General features: G+C 38.6%; 1 protein-coding gene across 3 annotated transcripts in view; it reads right to left on the bottom strand.

The window, feature by feature from the left end:
• Positions 1-22075, bottom strand: part of ccdc85cb (coiled-coil domain containing 85C, b) — a 49920-nt gene that overhangs the window by 10474 nt on the left and 17371 nt on the right. For 2 of the 3 annotated variants that reach the window (XM_040125161.1, XM_040125160.1), the window contains exons 2-3: positions 4379-4458; positions 3189-3230 (exon numbers count right to left, since the gene is read on the bottom strand). In XM_040125161.1, the coding sequence (XP_039981095.1) occupies positions 3189-3230; positions 4379-4458 (122 nt within the window). The remainder of the gene's footprint in view (positions 1-3188; positions 3231-4378; positions 4459-22075) is intronic. The other variant, XM_040125162.1, reaches the window with a different exon arrangement.

The raw sequence follows: 22075 nt of genomic DNA on the forward strand, positions 1-22075 counted from the left end.
ATCTCTTTGTCATTTCTTCAGGCATTGTGTCTATCAGCAGTCTATGCTCTGTATGTCATATCTGGATGAGTGAAATAAACACACAATCACAATAAGAAGACCTGGCAAAACCAATAGGAGTTTTCTGACAGGGTTTCCATGATCAAATGAAAATTCCTGTTATTCTAAATCTAACTTACAAACAAACCAACACGTCTCCAACTTTACTTCCTTCCCTGAGTTAACCTTGACCACTGAGACCAACAAAGCTATTTGTTTGCCAGACAGCTGGGGATAGTTGGCCCTCTGCAGTCCTCTTGGCTAAAACTTGGGCCCCTCTGTCTATCCATCCATCACAATGCTCTTGGTGCTGACAGGGAGAAGCTGTGGACGTCATGCATTAATTCCTACTTGAGTTATGAGGGGCAGGGATGATGCCACCTTGACAAAAGGGTAGAGAGGATGGCAGCATGCTTTATAATGGCCCAAAGGTAATGGAAGACAGAACAGAATCAGTTTAATTTGCTTAACCCTTGCTAGACACTGGGTAGTCTGAAATAATAAATGTTTCTTTTCATACTTACAATACAAGGACTAACCATCTCTACACTGCAATATGAGAACAGTGCTGTTTCTGTACTTTTCTGTCTTTTATGTGGATCAGCTAGTGTAATGAGGATCTAACTTTTTGCCCAGGAAATGCAGCTTTAGTCTCTGTATTTCAGCACAATATCATGTACAGTATGTAGCCATTGAGAGCATATTTAAGAACCCTTTAACAAGGTTCTTGTTTTCAAACAACTAAGCTGGAAACATTAAAGAGACAGCCTTTTCAACCAGCTCAAAGAGTTCTGTTTTTGTGTACGTCTCTCTGAAATTAAAGACCCACTGTTTCAAAAATTCCGTAGAATTTCGAGGGGTTCTCAGTAAACTGCATCATGTAATGTGCAAGAACGGAAAGCTCAACTGACATTGCAACAGTAGGTGAACTGTGTTCCAATCCATCTTTTCTTTAGCTGAACTGAATCGATATACTTTCTCAGTCGATAAATCAGTCATGTTGTAAGTTTGTCAGTGTATAAGCCACAATTCATTAACCTCTGTCATCATTCAGGTCCACTGGAACCTACTGCAGTCCACTCCCACAAAATGACTTATATTAGCCTGCAGTTATTGGAAGGAGTGCCATCTAAAGCTGTCATATAAATCACTTAATTTTAGGTCACACTGAGCATTTGTTACTGATAAAGTGGCAGCGAGCATGAAGGGAAAGTTAGAGTGCCTCACACTTTAGTGAGTTAATAGAGATGAGTAATGTTTGACATGGGAGATCTGAGTGGGAGAAAAGTTAAAGAGCAAATCAAGTACGCATGTGGATGAGCATTTTTGAGTTTCAAACACACACACACACACACACACACACACACACACACACACACACCTGTTTTTCTCCCTGTGTTTACACCTGTGCTGTGTAGGACTTTGTTCTGCCATGGCACCATGTCATTTACTCCCTACCTTGTCCTTTTAGCTTGTCCTTTTAGCTTCAGACAAGCTTGTTCCGAGGGTCGACATTCCTGCGATAGCAGGCTATTGTTTCCTTCAGGCTTAACACAAGTTTCACTGGACCAGTTTCATAACACAGGAAGTTAAGCAATATGTCCATTGAGGTAACTAATCCACTGTAATGTCTCCTGCTAGCATTCAGACACGTAAGTAGGCTATTGGATAAGAGTCAGATTAAATAGTAAATTGGAGAAATGCTCTTTTTTACAACTATCAAGATAATCTTTCTTAACTTCAGACAGACATTCTGTCATTCCTCAGTTGCACTCACATAGCAGTTGTCGGCCATGCATTATGGATGCCTGGTTCCACCTGTGTTGCCTCCGTATCTTAAATTATTCAGCCCACCAGACGTCCCGACAAGCAAGGACAAGCGTGTGTCTTTTATGCACCAAAGCACAATGTAGCATTCATTCACCTAGGGTTCCTCGTACCAAACACTGACTGTGTGGTGGAAAACAGCTCCAAGGACAGAAAAGGGATTTCTTGCCAAGATAGGCCACATACAAGCAGGGCCATCTGTGTTCATTCATTACCACAGCATGCTAGCAGAGCATAAAATGGCAAAAAACAGGACTGGACACAGAAGCAGGACCTTTACAAGGTAATGCAGTTTAATTCCTTTGTACCTACGACACAAACACTGTGTAAGAGAGATGATTCAGTTCTGTGGTAAAGTTTGAGGCCTCACTTTGTTGTATTGGACTGTATTATGATGGGTATTAGATCCAACACCAAATGCCTCGACATAACCTTAAAGTAATAGTTCAACATTTTGGAATATATGCTTGTTTGCTTTGATAACAAGGGCGAGATGAAATTATTAATATGACTCATGTCGGTACGATAAATATGACATTACAGCCAGCAGCCAGTTAGCTTAGTTTAGCAGACTAGAAGACTGGAAACAAGGAGAAACAGCTAGTCTGGTTAAAAACAAACAAACAAACTAGCCAAAAAAAAACAAAAAAACATCAGTCTACCCGCATCTCCAAAGTTCACTAGTGAACATATAATATCTCGTTTGTCTAATCTGTACAAAAACCAAAGTGCAAAAGCAAGAAGCCATGGTTTTATTTGGGATTATGAGCTGGACTATTTCTTAGCTGGGTGTAGTGCCTTCCTGGCAACCTGTAAAGACTCCACCACAACATGTAGTTCTTACACTTCAGTAAAAATTCAACAGATTTAATTGGCGAGCTAGGAGCTGCTGGTCAGCAGACTCAGACTGGCTGTTTTCGTGTTTCCAGTCTTTATGCTAAAACAATTTTACCGGCTGCTGGCTGTGGCTTAATTTTTACTGTACATATATATCAAATGGTATCAATCTTCTCATCTAACCGCCGGCCAGAAAGTGAATATGTGTTCCTATAAACATTACAACAGAGTTGATTCAGCACCTGTCTAAAAGTGCCAGGGTAAACTGAAGATTTTATTATTAAACGTTACTGCAACTGAGTTCACTTTACTGTTACACTGTACAGGTGTTCCTTTTATTGTGTCCACCCTCTGTATAAAAGAAAAGCAACAACCTTAAAGCTGCGAAAAGTCCCACCACCAGATAAAAAAGGGAAAAGGCAAAAGAGGCCCAACTGGTTGACAAGCAGAGCAGCCAATTAATAGTGGCATTACAAGAAAGTTACCTTTTTCGTCTGTATCTGTGATAAGCTATACCGGCTATATGCCTAGAGAGAGAAAAACATAATGGTGTATTGGTTCATTATTTTATTATTGGGAGCCATTATTAGCAGTAAAGGTTATAAATGTATTCTACCTGGGCTCCACAAGAGATAAAGCTACCATAAGAAAAAGAATATGAAAACATAAAAATGTAATGAAAAGAAAAAGAAAATAAAACCCATCATCACTTCAAATGTGAACAGGGACTATTAGTCGAGCTCAAGAAGCAGGTTCATATTATATGTATTGAATGCTGTGAGACAATGTGTGGCACCTAGTTGTAGCACTTAAGGGATATGAGGATAAAAGTATAAAAGTTTAGAATCAAAAAGCATTTTGAACTGTGAAATTCCAACTCAACTTTCTGCAGCCTGACGTGCATTCAAATAAACTGAATTATATCAGAACACCTTACAATAAAATAGAAAGATAACAAATGATATATAAAAGACAGTGATGTATGAATATATGTTATGGTGTTTATGTCAGTTTACCAAAAATTAATTAGCCATAACCTTAAATGTCTGAGAGTTTGTTCCCCTACACGTGACCAATTAATATGTTTCAGTTATAAATTTCACCATGAGTCCATTTGTGGTTATGTGTATGTAGCACACACCTCTGTAGTCTGACATGTGACCTCCTGATGAACCAGACCAGAAATCCACCCCCTCTTTCTCACACTCCCACCTCCACTCACTCAGCCCTCCTTCCTCCAAATTTGAGAGAAGTCAGAGCAAGGTCAAGTTTTGGAGAAATGCTTTACTCTGTCACTGTCACTTAATGCCTCTTTCCCCTCCTTTTTTCCTCCTCTCATCTCTCCTCCGCTCCCACAGTTCCCCTCGGGGGCTAACATCACTGCTCACTACTGAAGCTTTCTGACTCCCCATGAATTAAACATGGATAAACATATTCTCCAACTAACAGGCAGGCTGTTGTGAGAGGTTGGCTTCATAGAGGCATCAGACAACCACTTTATCTCACATAGCTACCGATCACATGTTTTAGGGTGGTTAAAAAAGTTGTACAAGAGGAGTTTAGTGAGGGTAATAGTTAAAATAGTACTGGACTGGGCTAATAGTGCAACTCAAATGCCTGTAACTGACAAAAAGGGAGAAAGTGAGAGTGATGCACATTCGTATGTGTACCTCACCTGTGAGAGAAGCTTATTGTTATCGTCCTCCAGGATCCGCACCTTCGTCTCCAGCTGCCTGATGTAGTTGGAGGAGGAATCTGGAGGAGAGACGCAGTAGAGAGAGACAGGAGGAGAAGTGATTAGCATTTAAATGACCTCAAGCAGAAAACAGGCAGGCAGGGCCACTGGAGCAAATGGACCACATAGAGCTCGAAAAGGTTGCTGTGCACTTTGAGAGACCCAAAAAACTCCTTATGAAAGCGCATTCTCCAAATGAGGGGTTTCACATCATGGTTAAAGTCTAGAGTTGAAATATGTGCAATATTTTGTCATGAGTGATATTTTTCTTGGAAACTCCCTAGACTTAAATAACTATTTTGCAACAAAAAACAAAACAAAACAACATGCGCAGGTCTGATTTTGCTGTTTGTTGTTCACACTGCTTGTTATGAATAAGCAAATAGACCACATGTTCACATCACTGTGAGTCTCAGCAGGCACATGAGAAGTAAATGAGTAAGTGAGAAGAAAGGAGAATGAGGACAAAACTGGTTGTAGCCGAATGCCAAGGGTCAAGCACTGAGCGTTCCCACCCAGATTAGCGGTGCTTGACCTAACTTTTGACCTCATACTTGACTGGAGCCATCTCCCAGTTTGGTCTACATTTCCCCTGTGCCCCTCATTCAGTGTGCAACAGACATCACTTCTTTATTGGAGATTTGTCAAAAAACTGTCCCTATACTGTATACATCTGACAAACAGCGTACATTGTGGCCTAATTGCTCCACAGCGACACACCATCGTTGCTGATCCTGATAAAGCAGCATCCTGTGTTAACATGAATCAATCACACTGAGTTCAAACCAGGGGCAGCAGCTGTGTGAAGAGTGGAGGTGCAGTTTGTCTCAGTATGTGGAACACAGCCTATTATCTAAAAAAGCAAAAAGAGATGTTTAATTTACAGTGCAATCAAAGCAAAGCTACGCACAGGAAGTGCACTCCAGCAGCTAGAGAGGAGCACACCACTGTGTGCACAGCTTTATTTTATTTTGTTTTCTAAGTGTAAACACAGAGAGGCTGAGAGTGGAAATGTTGATTGGGAGATGTAAAAAAGTTGGTGGAGAGGTTGCTGAAGAAAATAATGGGTTGAGTAAGATGCAGATGAGAAGTCACTGCTAGGGTACTGCGCACACATAAAATCTCAACTTGTTGCAGTGAGGTAAGTCGATGAGTTACCTCAGTTTTATAACCAAGCTGGTTTATAACCTAGTTGTTCAGCCCTATGCAACAAGGGCTCATTATTCTGCAGAATTGACTATTAAAACACACATAACCTGGATTGTGTAGATTTATGATGACACACACTCAGTCACAAATAATAGCTACAACCTTGTTTCAAACATATGTGAACATTTAGGTGTATGTTGTACTTAGGTAAGCTGGTTACCAGCTTTCTGAAGTAACCTGAATTATTAAACAATATAAATACAGCCCAAATTAACCCAGTTTTCATAGACAGGGTAAAGAATTAGCACATATAGACGCCTCTAAAGGGGTTCTAATGGGATTTAAACATTTACAATATGCATTTACTACTGGGACAGAAGATGACAAAGATGAAAGTTGTAGCATTAAGTCCTTGCATCCAAAACACTGGATCTAAAGTTTGACTTACACTTGCAATGATGCTAAAAAAAAAAAAAAAAATCAGTTGTTTTCCACTGCTAAAGAGCAGACTATTTGTGAAATTCAGACACGTGTAGACTGTGAGTTCTCTCAGTACACAGCCTGGCCTCTCACTTCAGCATCAGACCTTAAGCTCTGTATCACTGAGTTCCACTTGTTCCATAATGTGGTAGTGGATGAGGAGAAATCAGATTACTGACCACCAGCATGTAAACAAAAGTTTTACATTTTTCCAGGTTAGGGAGGTGCATTTAAAAGTTTATTCTGTTTTCCTCCTGCTTACTCCTGATATATCCCCATAACCTGGTTTATGATGATGTATAAATGGCAATAAAGACACAAAATGTATCCCTTTTCCAAGACCTGAGAGTAGACAAGGTTGAGTGACAGTAGCCCCACGAGGGCTTGCAGGCCTATTTATGTCATGCCCTTTGACTTTTTAGGCAAGTCAGTGCAGACAGTGCTGTCAGTCGACTGGTTAGCCAATGGTTGGATGAGGGTTGCAAAAGTATGACATTCTCATGGTATGATAACCATCTCAGAAAATATAATTGTTTCAAGGTATCACGGTATACGGTATTTCACAATTACTATTATTATTATCGGTTACTTAAAGGAATGAAAATAGAGGGTTTTTTTTTTTTTGCTAAAGCATGGTAGCTTGCATGTTAGCACCGGTGGTGGAGGAAGTATTCATATCCTTTATTTAAAAAGTTGCTATATGTAAGTTTTCTCTGCCACCGAATTGCTGTTTCTTGCCGGGAGCGGGTGGTGGTGATGGTAGTTTACCAAGAGCTTTATCCTTCATTGCGTTTACAGATCATCATCCACATTTAAATGCTCATACGTAATTTCATTAGAGATTAAAGTTATAAATGGGACACATGGAGGGATGGTTTTCTTGAAGTTGGGTTGACTGATATGTTTCCTCCTTTGGCAGCCACTTTGCGTTAATGTTTTTGGCAAAATGGATATCCGTCCTCGAGGACAACCCCACGTTTGTTTCTGGGATATCCAAAGTAATCCCACGCTGCTGATTTTAATTTCTTTTTCGGGGACGAAAATTGGTGACATCAGTCTTGCTACTCTCTGCCGTTGTCTCCACTGCATGTGTGTGTGTACACCAGTTGCCAGGTCTGAGAGTCAGTCGAGGAAGAAAGGAGATGTGCGTGCGCAGGTAAGATTCTCCATTCGGTAATATATTTTTTTCTAATACTTTTTTCTAACCAGCAAAAGCAAATATACCTCGTATGATAGCCATCAATTTTCATACCATGGTATATCATGAAAGTGGTATACCGCTGCAATCCTACGTTGGAAAGCTACAAGAGGAGGCTGTAGTGGCCAGAGCTGGTAATCCTCTCTTCCTGCCCTGTTACCCTCTAATCTCGATTCATCTGCTGGCCTGACCTGCAGCCAAATCTCAAGCCGATTACGATGAAGGTTCCTTAGCTTTCAGTCATCACCAGCACACTCAAACAACAAAGGGAGAAGCCACAGAAAAAGGGGGAGGACAGAAAATGAATGCTGATTGCTTTTTTTTTTTCCCCAAAGTAGTGTGTATATTAAGATTATTTACTGAGATGGAGATCTCTCCATCAGTAATCCAATAAACTCAAAAGTCATTCGAGTCTGTCAGGCTTATTTTTTTTTAAATCTCTTTAGAACTAATTGAAAAAAAATTAAGATAAGCAATCAAAAATAAATACTGATATATAGCTCAGACATAGCCTATTCAACTGGAGTAAGCCAGAATTGGCTTTCAGTGAGGCATCCCACTGACATGGGTACTCTGCGTCTTCACATAACACAGCACCATCTCTCCCGTCTAAGTCTTTGATGTGTTATAGGGGGTTACGTTAAATCTCAAAGCACATCACTTCAGCATCACACATGACATGATTAAGTGGTCCTGCTTAATGTGCAGATCTGCCGTGGGAACATTCACAGGAACACACAACATGCACAAAATGCCTCAACATCTCCCATACACATACACACATACACACTGTACACATGCACAGAGCCGCAGGGATCTGCAGGGAGAAGCCAGCCCATCAGCCTCTCTTTAACACCTGGTTCAAGAATATCATCCTCGTGGGAGAGGGGTCAGGCAATTGAACCCCTGCCACTCTTACATCCTTCTATCCCCTCTAACCCTCCAACTTCACATCTTCTCCTCACAACTCCTCCATGAAGCTGGAGGAAAAACTACAGATCATAGAGGGATCGCACAGCCTAGCCAAATTACCCTGCAAAACTCAGCCCAGCATCTACTCTTTTATACATAACTAGTGTTGCATGATATACTGACACTATAAAAGTTTCACAATACCTTGCCGTTAAAAACGGTACTATACCCCACTTTATTAGTACCAATACTTTAAGAATTACAGTGTTTTAATAAGAGCTGTAGTTCCTGAGTTGCGTTGATGTGTGACAGCGGGGCAGTGTGTGTGTGTGTGTGTGTGTGTGTGTGTGTGTGTGTGTGTGTGTGTGTGTGTGTGTGTAGCTCTCCGCTTCCTGCTTCTGCTCTCTGCAATCCCTGTACTCTGCTTCCACTCACCATAAAACGACAAAACGAGAGGCATGGCTGCAAATACAATTGCTCTTGCCGACCATCCATGGCTTGTTGACAAATTAGATGACGCAAAATATTGCATTATTTCACTTAAATAGCCAACAGTCAGGGCAAGCCCACGGATACCACAAAGTCCATCCATAACAGATGTTTTAAACCTATGCAGACCCAGGGAGCCAACATGTCCAACTTGGCAAAGCATCTTGCTGACAGACATGCTGACCTGTTCAAAGAATTCAGAGAGTGACAGTTTAGCAAATGTGATAAAATAATTACATCATGAGAGGGCCCTGAACTATAAGTCATACTCCAAATGTGTTTTATTTTGTAATGAATGGACTTTTTTCACAATTGGAGTTTGATGAGGCAATTAAGGGAAATAATAACTGTTTAATTTGGCTTTGTCTTTTTAGCTAACTTTAGCTTTTTAGCTAGCTAATATGGCTAGCAAACATCCCTATAAGCAAACGCAATGTTCACACTGATCAATTTATATTCAGTCACTACTGGTAATCACGGCATGTACTTCTTTTGTCGATAATTATTTCTATTACAAGAAAGAAGCGCTCAGTAGAGTACAGATATAACCCAAAGAGGTGTATTGAGTCCTATTAAACTCTGTTTAATAAGTGATATCTGGTTGCAAATACAAAGTTAACTATCAAAGAAATCACAAACTCAATTTTAGGGAGCATAAGATTACTGCATACCATGTAAAAGCTTTAATAACACTATGAGCTTGAACTAATTATTTATATTTATGTTTGAAAAAAGAAACAAACAAGAAAACTCTTAAGTCTGGCAGTTCATGGTGTTGAAGCTCAAATCCAGGAATATCAGATTCCACATTACAGTAGTACACTAAAGTAGATTGAACACAAAAGAATCAATACAACTCCTTGGTGTAGGTTTGTGCTCTACTGAGAGCCTTTTCTAGTTTTCTATTTAGTAAAAATTAGATTTAAAAATGACAATTAATTAGAACAGGCTCATGGTTGTTTAGGTATCAATATCGAGATATTTAGACAGGTATTGTATCGAAGTCATAATGTTAAGCCAATAAGCCATTTTTAACTCTGAAGAACTGTTGTTTACCCAATAAATTGAGCTGATGTATCTTTATTTGAGAGCATGTGTGTGTACTTGCATGTGCACCGGACAAATGTGACACAAACAGTGGCGCGAGTCAGTCCCCCTCTCTGCACGTCACTTTGCATCATGTCAGTGCCACTGTGACCCACTTCCAGCAGCCACTCCCTCATTAATTCTGCCCCACTCCCCGTTTCCCTCTCCTTCTGTTTTATTACATCCCTCTACTTTAACTGCTCTGTTCATTGTCTTTCTTTTCTGCTCTTAAAAAAAGAGTGCAAGCTTTTGAGAGACTGACCCTTTAGTCAACTTTCCTGGTTGGGGATGAGTAAAAAAAAGTCACATTTTTAAATCTTATGTTCTCATCACAATTATTCTGCAAGCTAACAGAATGAAGGGCAAGCTCCCAAAAAACTTGTGTGTAATCCTTCAAAGGTCATGACCTCCATTGGTTCTTCTTTGTTTTCTACTCTTCTCCAAACAACCTATCCCCATCTGTCCCTCCCATCTTAACATCACAGCCTCTTCTGACTTGTCTGCAAGTTTTTTCAGATTTACAGCTATTTGTTATAAGGCACAATTCTCCATCCAAAATGCTCATGAAAACAACTGCAGTACTAAAACTGTGTGAGAGGGTTGATGTGTTAGAGGAAAAACATAACCACAGTATGTTTAAAGACTTGCTTCATGAGCAGGAAAGTTCATTCTTAATCTTGGAAAACAATTCCAAATCAAGGTCCACTTACTACCACACTATCACATGGTCTTCATCAGTAGATGGAGTTTGTAATGGTCAGGTTTGTCAAAGATAGGTTTGGTGATATTCTATATTTTTCTTATTGTGAATAAATCCCACAAAAGGACCACAACCAAAAATGAATTGATCCTCCTAACAAGCATTGTCTGTGTTGCTGAAGCCTCATATAGAGTTAGGTCTGTTTGTTTTTTGTTATTGTTTTTTTTAAACATTCCCTAATTTTCAGAGACTGAAAATCAATTGGACAAAACAACATAATTATAAATATAAGGTTTATTTTAAATACTTGGATGAAAATCCTTTGCAGTCAATGACTGCCTGAAGTTTGAAATCCATGGACATCACTAAATGCTGAGTTTCCTCCCTTTGCTTGCTTTACCAGGCCTTTACTGCATCCGCCTACAGTTGCTGCTTTTTGTGGGTCTTTCTGCCCTCAATTTTGTCTTCAGTAAGTGAAAATTATGCTTAATTGGGTTGTGTACAGGTGACTTACTGGACAATTGAATAATATTCCATTTCTTTGCCTTGAGAAGCTCTTGGATTGCATTATGCAGTATGTTTTGGGTCATTATCCATCTGTACTATGAAGCACCGTCCTATCAGTAGCATTCGACTGAATCTGAACAGATAGTATAGCCCCTTACACTTCACAATTCATCCTGCTACTTCTATTAGGAGTCACATCATCAATAAACACCAGCGACCCAGTTCCATTGGCAGCAATACATGCCCATGCCATAACACTGCCCCATGTTTGACAGATGTGGTATGCTTTGGATCATGAGCCATTCATTTCCTTCTTCATACTCTTCTCTTCCCATCATTTTAGTACAAATTAATCTCAGTTTCATCTGTCCAAAGAGTCTTGTTCCAGCACTGGTTAGGCTTTTTTTTTAGATTTTTTCTGGAAAAAGTAATCTGACCTTTCTGTTCTTCAGTGTTACCAGGGGTTTGCACCTTGTAGAAAACCCTCTGTATTTACATTCATGAAGTCATCTCTTGATTGTAGACTTTGACAATGATACGCCTACCTCCTCATGAGTGTTCTTGAACTAGCTAGATGTTGAGAAGGGGTTGTCTTTACCAAGGAGAGAATAATGATCATCTACTTTAACTGTTTCCTGTGGTCTTCCAGGCCTTTTGGTGTTGCTGAGCCCGCCAGTGTATTTCTTCTTATTAAGAATGTACCAGATTGTTGTTTTGGTCACTCCTAAAGTTTCTTCCATCTGTCTGATAGGTTTGTTTTGTTTTTTCTACCTTTTTCTACCTATGATCGCCTCCTTTATTTGCATCGACACCTCTTTGGACCGCATATTGAGAGTTCTCATGAACAGCTACCAAATACCAAATAAATAAGATGCAGACTTTTCATCTGCATATTTTGTCATGAAATAACATGGGAACAGGCCACACTTGGCCATAAAACTTTTTGTCCCTCACTTGTCCAATTAATTTTGAGTCTCTGAAAATTAGGGGCAATGTATAAAAACGGCTGTAATTCCTAAACAGTTAATGGGATATTTTTGTTAAACCCCTTGAATTAAAAGTCTACACTTCAGTCACATTTTGATGGATTTGTTTCAGATCCATTGTAGTAGTGTACTGAGGCAAAATTACAAAAACTGTGTCAGTGTCCCAATACTTATGTACCTAATTGTAGCTTGCTTCTCCAACTCCAACAAAAAAATAGTCCAACAAAAGCATGGTTTGCATCTCTCTGTAATGTTTCCTGAAAAATACAGTGACCACATTTCCTATTTAGGCAAATTTTAGAAATAAAAGTATATATTAATAAGCCATTTTTAAAGATTCAGGTCTTAGGGGGAATGGAAGGGCTTGGGGCTGAGAGAAAATGGCTGGGGAAGTCAGAAAGTATTGAGAGACATTTTTGTATTTTTGTCCTTTTATGGGACTTGACAATAACAAAAACACTAAATGCTGCCAGCCTTATCCTTAAAAATCATACAGGAATGAACAGAAACCCGTGACAGTGTGGAATAGTAGAAAAAATTAATTCAAATTTCTTACAGCATAGAACAGCATTGTTTTCAGTGTATTCAGTGTTCACTGTGTTTTAAAGTCTATGTGATTTGTGATTTAACGGGCTACAACATGAAAAGACATTGATACAATCCTTAGAGGGATTGATTATTTTAAAAATACTTTACATTTTAAAATGTTTTGGGGCATTCGCAATCACATTCTCCTTCTTACATTACTAGTTTGCTTTTCCATCTCTACAGTTGTTCTATTTGTCACGCCCTCCCTATGTATGTTTCTACTCCCAGTATAGGGCAGTGGGTCGGACTGAGTTTATTGGAGGTCAAAGCAGGCCACTCTAAGGAGCCAATTGGGATGTAAAGGCAGAAAGCATAGAGTAAGATATCCTGGTAAAGGGGTGTTGCAAGAACTACGATGGCTAATGTTAAAATTAGGCCATATGTGTACAAATTTACACTGGGTATTTAGCTGATGCTGGCAGGAATGTAGAATTACAGCAAAACCAGCCTCCACACTGTTGACTCCAAGGTCTTTCAAAATAGCTTTGGTAAAATAGTATAGTTAAGAGGGACTAGGCTTTGGAATCCCCTCATGTTTTCAAGTCAGATCCCTTGGCTGTTTAGAAGCCTGCAGTGCATTGAAATCGCTCTGCTTTTATTATTCCTGGCTCGGCTCTGGCTTTCATCTCCTATTCACAGCTGTATTGCAGTGTTTTAGTACTGAGACATGGATATTCTCTCAGCGATGTGTGTAAGTGTGTGTTGAGTATGAATGAGTACTTATGTGCAGCGTTTGTAAGAGAGGGAGTGCTTGTGAGTTGCATGGGTGTCTAAGCTGACTGTGTATGTGCGTGGGAGGGAGAGAGAGCAAGCGTTTCTGTGAGAGGGGATTTTTAAACCCACTTTTGATGTCTTAGTGTGTGTTTGTGTGTGTGTTCAAGGTAGGAGGTTGGGGCAATTACCTCAAGATGTTGAAGAAAGAGAAGAAACCGTCTAAACAGTCTCTCTCCTTTCTCTTCACCAACACCCAAGTAAAAGTCAAATGAATTCCATGAAATCTGATCTCAGTGGCTACAGAAAGTCCAATTTATCATACAATAACATCAGCAACTTTCAATAACTTTAGAGAGAACATATTGATTCCACGTTTGGAAAGGGGGATCTGAATGACGCCCACCTTAAAGACTGAGAAAGGGGGGGGAAATGAAACATCCAAGTCAGAACTTATTGCCACTGAGGTGAGCAACGATCAACAGCGTAAGAGTTTGATTGCTTTTAGGGCTTCCACTTATGTTCATATTAATATGCTATATATATATATAGATATATATATATAGATATAGATATAGATATAGATATATACATATATAGATATAGATATAGATCTATATAGATATATATATAGATATATATATATAGATCTATATAGATATATATATAGATATATATATAGATATATATCTATAGATCTATATATAGATCTATAGATATAGATATATATCTAGATATATAGATATAGATCTATAGATATAGATCTATAGATATATATAGATCTATAGATATAGATATAGATCTATAGATATAGATATAGATCTATAGATATATATAGATCTATATAGATCTATAGATATATATAGATCTATAGATATATCTATAGATCTATAGATCTATAGATATATATATAGATCTATAGATATATATATAGATATAGATCTATAGATCTATAGATATATCTATAGATCTATAGATCTATAGATCTATAGATATCTATATATAGATCTAGATCCACTCTGAGGGAGAGAGGGTGCCTCACCTCCCAACACACTCTCTGATGTGTGTGCAGACCTATGTGGGTGAGTGTCTAGTGTTTTCCGGAGAAAGTAAGACATGTTTTTTCATGTTCACATGAATGTTTCTATGTGTGTGTGTGTGTGTGTGTGTGTGTGTGTGTGTGTGTGTGTGTGTGTGTGTGTGTGTGCGCATCTCTGTGTGTGATAAGAGCACTACGTTGCTTTATGTTTGAAGAGAGACAATCCATGCTAAGTGACCATTGTGAAAGTTTAACTGCCAAATGGATTACACTTCATAAGGACAGCTTGTGTGTATCAACAACTCTTAATAACTGACCAGGTGAAAACAGCTTAATAAGTTCAAGCAGGACTAACTTACAATCAGGGACAGCTCAGTGTGGTTTAAACGCAGCACTTAATGCATTTTCCCACTCATGTCAAGTAACAGACAATACGAAAAATCATCTGTGTCGAATACAAAACTTCATAAAGAGATTTTTTCCTTGAGGAATTTCAGTTGCATAAATATTTAGTACACTTTTGTCTATCATAAATATCATAGCCCTGTAAAACCTTGTTTGGTCGTGCTGTGGAATAGAGACTGCTGATTAGCTGTGAGGGGACCTTGGACCTTGAACACATATAGATAGTGAATATACAAGCTGTGTGATAACTGTAAAATAGTATTACTTGAAACCCTTGTGACCAGGGTTTTCTGTCTATTCTTTTTGCCTCATTGACTAAAGTGCTGTTCTGTCTACTTCGAAACCTACTTCTTAGTTAGCATGTTAAAACTGTTACTTAGGTAGTACATTAAGTTGTCAATTTTTAAAATATCTTGCATCAAAGACTTTGCAAGAGATATTTTATTGAACACGTCATAGCAACTGCAAAATAAAATGTCTTCTGATCTAATCTGAAGTAGAGCTAGAACAATTAGTCAGTGAATTGATTATATTCGACTAAGCGATAATTAACTGTCAATTGACAGAATATTAATTGATATATTAAAAAAAAAAAAAAAAAAACTTAATTTTGATAATCGGTTAATCGTTTTGTTTTTTTTTCCAAGCAAAAAAAAAAAAAAATACAAAACTTGTGGTTCGAGACACTTAGTTGTCACGATTGGTGGCTTTTCCTTGTTTTTTGTGATAGGAAATTGTTGTCAGATGAAAAAACAAAGGAAAAAGAAACAATTTGGATATCTCAACTTGTATTCTGGGCAATTTTTGTGGAATTTGGGAAATGGGCATTTTTACCAGAGTAGGGATTTTTGGCACAACTTCACCTACTTCGAAGGTTCATGGAGAAGGGATATAAAGTTTCTGACATCCTTAAAAGGTCATTTGTCCCCTGGGAAAGTTGCTGCAGCGGAGAAGCCCTTTAAATGGGCTTCCCAAACCATACAGCAAAAGAGCTTAGATGGGATATCAAACAGATATATAAAAGTATGGATCCTTCTATACTGTATTTTGCCAATTGGAAATGTTCTCTATTTGTCCAGAAAAGAGAGAGTTCAGTGTAAAAGCATTACAAAATACTGTAGATCCTCACTCATTTCCGTCTTCATGCATCCAGACTGAACCTAAATTACTCTCATATTTCCCCAACATAAATCAATCTGACAATCTGGATAAAACATGGAGAGTTGACACAGAATCATTATTGACTTAATTGAATTACCCACAATAACTATAACACAACATGTTATATATGTAATTATACTCGTTATAGTCATTTGAAGTTGTGCAAAGGTCAGTTGGGGCTCTTTGATGTAAGGAGGGTTGTTAATGTCTATTGAGTGGAAATTGAAGACTTGTTTAAATTTCTCATTTATAGATATTGATCTGTCTGTCAACATCGGTAGTGGGCAAGAGAAAAGAAACAGAGCGAGGGATGGACAGAGTGAACTAGTTTATTTATAGGTATTCCAGCAGACAGTAACACAGACATGTGTCTCATTGCTATCACACATTATGTCCGGCAAAGTGATGCGCCCCTCCCCTGTCTTCTCCGCTCATTGTCATCACCCTTGCAGGGCCAGCGGACACCATCACATGCCTGAAGCTTTGCACGGCTGGCTGAAAATGTGTCTGTGTGAACCAATATGTTAATGTGTGAATATGACTTATAAATAACAATTCCTTAAATGTGAACATAATGTGTATGTTATTATTGAAAACTGAGTGTGACAATGGAAAACTTGTCAAAAAACCTTGTCAAAAGTGAAAAAAATATACATTTCTTGACCATAACATAACAATCAAACACCAGTGCCACAGGTTATTTGTTTTGTAGATGATCAGGCGTCTTGCAAGGCTAGTGCCTTATGACCTTAATCTTTTGATTAGGGTAGAAGAATGGCAATCTGGCAGTCAGCTGGGTTTACTCCCATGAAATCAAAGCTGTGGCCTAATATTTGGTCCACACTATTAATTACTGTCCAGTCTGGACCAGTCAACCAGGTAGGGTTTTCTTTTTGCACAGAAGAACATGGTGGGATTACAGTGTTATTGGGTCTTTATTTTATCTTATTTGTTTTAAATATTAGTGTACAAAAGTGCAAAATCCTATTTTTTTTAAATACATTTCAGTATCATACAGCTTGTTAGATGGGATGATTTGTTGTTGTTTGGAATTACGTGTCCTTTGCTCGTAGGAGTTTTGAATATTTACTTTTCGGTTCAACAAAACATTTTTGAAAATGTCAGCAAAAACAGCAATTTAATTTATTCCATGTGATAACATAGACAGATATGTTGTCTGTAAACCTCTGAATGTTATCAACATGATACTCCACAGTGCCTATGAAAGGCTTTCCAGAAGAGGCTTAAGAGATGGCTGGCTTTACCTCGCAGAATCCACAACCCACTGCAGTGTGTAAACAAACACCAGAGGGCATTGTGGGTAGAGAGCATCCTCCCGGAGCCTGTGGCCCTCTTTAACCTCATTCCTCTCCCTGTTACCACGGTTTCGCCACCACAAACCCCATGGCAACCCAATTTGCATAAATCTGCATACTGCCCCGTTCCTTTAAAAGCCTGTCTGGCTGACTGCTGAGCTGGAAAGGCTGTGCTTATGTAAGCAGAGTATAACAGCTAGCAGTTAGATACAGTAAATACAGAAGACATTCCTTCAATAAGTATAACCTTGACACCCCTTTATTATCGGCCTCTGAAAATCCCATCTGCCATGTGGGTTCTGATGCAATCTCCAACCCGGGACTTCTTTCAACCATGTGGAAATAACCTTTTCTTTCCAGTGATATCATCTAGTGGTTTCATTACTGTTTACACGAATAATAACTGCTTCGTATTTCATTCAAATGCAAATCAGAAAGAAAGGGAGAGCAGGCAAGATTTAATTCTGGCTCTTATCCAAATGTTGATAAAATCTATCTTGCTCTGGTGTTTTATCTTTGCTATGGTTGGAGTTGGCTATCTCTCAAAATAGAGTATTACCTGAGACAACATGTAGGTAATCCCAAAAAACTTCTCTGCAAAACAACACTTGTAAGAATGGCCCTAAAATGCCCCTGGCCTGTGAAACCAATAGAGAGATTTCTAACAGCACGGACAAAGCTCTCATGAAACAACTTGGAATAACATCATTTGGAGCTTTACCAACTATTAACTGAGTACTGAAGAATAAAAGAGATCTCTGAAGGGCTATTAGCACAGTAATTGCAACAAAGAATAAGAGATCTCATGTAAGAGCTGTCCAGATAGACAGTTATCTCATCCTAACCATGATTATAATTGGTTTGATGTTGGACTGCAATTCCATAGCTTTTGACTCATCAGGACAGCAGCATTTTGAGATGTGATAAAACTAAGTGAAGGCGACAGTGCTTATACTCTGCAGTTGTCAGGAAAAGAGGCCATTAGAAAGGAAACAGGAGAAGGAGAGCGAGACGTGCAGTAGGCAGATAAAACATACTGTGCAGACAGGCCAGAAACATGCATAGTAACCAAGGGAATTATATTACGTCCCATTATGAATGGTTAGCGCTGGCTATGTATGTGTGTGTGTGTGTGTGTGTGTGTGTGTGTGTGTGTGTGTGTGTGTGTGTGTGTGTGTGTGAGTGAAAGATGAAGTCAAAGGTGTGAAACATCACAGAGAGGAAGAGTCAAGTGAGCATAAATGCCAGCGACCTTTTTAGAGGGAAACTTTACAAGCCCTGACAAGCAAACATTAGGCTACACTCCTGTTTATTTTTGTCGCTGTTGTGCCTGCTGGGCTGCAAGACGGGCTGCACAGAGAACATGTTTTCTTAACATGTTTTTCTGTTCAATTGCAGCTGCCAAGCATTCCCCAGGTGTCTGATCTTGTCTAATTACTTCCAGTTTAAATTGGAGAACAGTGCACCCTCCAAAATGGTCTGTCTCTTCACAGCTCTGTATCCGTACTATCTGCAGTTTGATCCCTGCCACTACTGCTGAAATGATTAGTTGACAATGTGACAATTTGCACTTTTTCTCTATCATCAGTCATTATAAACTGACAATTTGGGTTTCTAAATTGTCCAGAGAAAATAAGCAACTGGAAGGATTGTAGGCCCTAAAACAAAGCAATGACCACTTGTGACCCCTCATTATAGGTTCCTATGCATATAAGCTATGACCACATCAACCGAAGGGTGATTTTTCCTTCACAGATTGTTATTTTGACCAATTTTTTAGACGAAGCATTCGAGTAATACACATAAACACAAATATTAGAGGAATGTAAGAAAAAATAAATTCGTGCAGCCAAAATATTTTATATTTCTCTGCTGTGTTCAATCGTCAATCAGTTTGGGACGCCTCAGAAGCATCTTGCAACCCATTGAGGAATCCCAACCCCATGTCAATAACCACTGCATTGATCAGTCAATTAAAAAAAACAAAAAAAAACAAGGAGGTAGATGACAGATTATTCAAAGATGCAAATAATCATTGGGTAATGGAGGAACCAAGTGTTAATAAAGAAGTAGAATGAATGGAATTAAAAAGGGTATCATCTCTGAGTCTGTTCTGTTGATTTTGATACTTTAAATACAATTTAAGTATATTTAAAGTCACTATGCACACTAAATACAACTTGATTTTTAAGTGTGCTATTGATGATCCCTCTTATCCCACAATGCAATGCTGCCGAGCTGCAAAAAATTTAAATTATTTGCAGAGAGTAGTGAGAGAGCTCTAGAAAGTTATTAAAAAACAAAAACAAATTATTAAATCTTTAGAAAGGCATTTTAAGTTCTTTTTGCGACTTATTTGACGCTGGAATTCTAAAGTCAGTTTGATTGTCCAAAAGCACATGTATTGTATCACTTGTTTAAAATGGTGCAGTATGTTGCTTTCTTGTATACGAACTGCAAAAATAGTATACTGTATATCAGTGTCCAGTACATACTGTATCCAATGAGCATGTAGTCTGGATGTAGAAACTATTAAAGTTGAAGAAAACTAGACGCATTGCTGATGCATACACACACTGTGTTCTGGCCGTGTGACTGTGAGAGCACTACTAAGTATACAATCAATAAAACACACAGCTACTCAAACAAACCCAGCTCCAATCACGCAACAATGATTTATCACACCTGTAAACATCTAATTGCAGTTAATGAATGGCCTCATCAAGCAGTGCTGCTACAAACATCAAGTCCATTTCCACCCTTAAGGCAATAATGACATCTACAACTGCTACTGCTGCCCATGTTAAACAAGTTTAAATTTTAGGGCATTACATTTGATAGCATATCCTGTAGTCCAGCGTATAGGGAGGGTTTTAAATGTCATTATAGGCTGTGTTGTGGTATATCATAATGGTCCCAATGCCATAACTGCAGCACTGAAATTCTCCACCCTTTTAATAGGCCTAAATCCCACTTTTGACTTTGTAGCCATTAGTTTTATTAGCGTAGCTTGCACAGGAGGCAAAAACGCGTGTGCACGCGTGTGTGAGTGAAACTAGTGGTTTATAGCCAGATGGTTAACCTGCCCTGAATCAATCTGATGAAGACTCCAACTTACACACACATATCCACACACACAGATATAAAAACCTCATGAAGCGTAATGGAAATTCATCAACTGGTAATTTTATTATATAAGACGTCCCTGACACCCCATTGTCTGGTCATCAAGTCTTTCTCACTTTATGATGCATGGCTATCATTTACACAGCAGGGTGGTTACAGGGCGGTTTGGTTTGATACATCGTCTGATGTGGCAGAATCAGTCAGCCTCATCAATCTTAATAGCTGCGGTTTTGAAGATCTTTTGGAGTCTGTGTCCAATAAATGAAATGCAAAATAGCAAAATGTTTTCCCAAACTATTAAATAAAATTGTTCTTGACTGGAAAATTATAACTGGGGCCGAAGCAGATGTGCTGCCACTGGATTCCAAAGCCACTGAACTGTAGAAGGTGGTTGAATAAAATACTCTGGCTACTTGGTAATAGTTTAAAAGAAAGGGAACATTTTATGTGATGAATCCTTCAAAATCTAGCTATCTTGATTAGATTTAAACTGATATCCTAAGTATAAATCTTAAACAAGAAGTCTTTGGTTTTTGTACAGATTAAACAAACACAATGTAATGTGTTAACCAGTGAGCTTTAGAGGTGCTCGTGAGCAATTTTGATTCCTTTTGACATAGCTAAGCTAGCTGTATCAATCTTTTCATCTAATTCGAGGTAAGAAAGCAAATATGCACGTTTCACATACAATTTCTTTAAATTTTTAAAGAGTAAGTAGTAATAAGTAGTGATTGGTCTTAACTTTTCAAGACGTATATTTGTGTCAAGTGTGAATTGCAACCAGCTGGATCAACAAACAGTCTGGATAATATGAAAGATACCAGGTCCTAACAGGACATCTAATGAGGTGTGATATTACAATCTAAATGTGTCAACACCATGAATGACTAACACTCAAAATCGTTCAATTTATGACTGTTCATTTTCGCCAGGTAAAAAAAATGAACACCCAGTCTTTATTTTCTGTGAGGCTGTTTGTCTGTCTACTAAAAGTTACCCAGCATTACCCCCAACATCTCCATTACCTCAGTCACCTTTACAAACACATAAAAAGGGAACCAGGCATGAGACAACAGCAAAAGCAAGACTAACTTTATCTTGGAAAGCACAGTTGGGTCAGACACTGCTTGGCCTACATTGTCTGCGGCGGAGCCAGCTGTCCATTGAGCCAGTGACCAGGTGGTCCCTCTGACTCAGTGGATCTTATTAACAGACCCACTGTGAAACGGAGGGAGATCAGCAGTAAATCACTGACAGAAACTGGTTGAATAAACAACCATGAATGAAGATATTGAGACGTGAAATAGTGTGACGAGGATGAGGTTGGTCATGTTTGGTCTCTGCAGACATTCCATTTTCCAGCAACCCTGCACAGGATAAAAGCGGGCATAAACGCAAGGGATATATCATTGATTTTGTTGCATCTGTGTGGCATCAGCACAACGCCCAAAAAGAAAGATACAGACCTGATTTTTTTTAATTGCGCAATAGTGGCTTATTAAAACTTAAAATGCTGCATGGTGAAGACTGATGTCAGCATTTGTATCTAGTTCACTAGCTTAATTATTAGCTTTATTTACATTTATGTGTAGCATACACTATTTTTCAGTACTGCTCCATAGCACTGAACTGTGTAAATAATCGAAAGACAACAATGGACCATTTCTCTCTCTCTTCAACTTGTGGAATATGAACTTTAATTCCACCCTTCTCTCACATTTTTCTTTCTGCATGTGGAATCCCATGAGGCAGTTCAGCAACAGAGAATGTACACAGACACTGAC

Source organism: Xiphias gladius, chromosome 4 (genome assembly GCF_016859285.1).
Source record: "Xiphias gladius isolate SHS-SW01 ecotype Sanya breed wild chromosome 4, ASM1685928v1, whole genome shotgun sequence".
NCBI classification, from domain to species: domain Eukaryota; kingdom Metazoa; phylum Chordata; class Actinopteri; order Istiophoriformes; family Xiphiidae; genus Xiphias; species Xiphias gladius.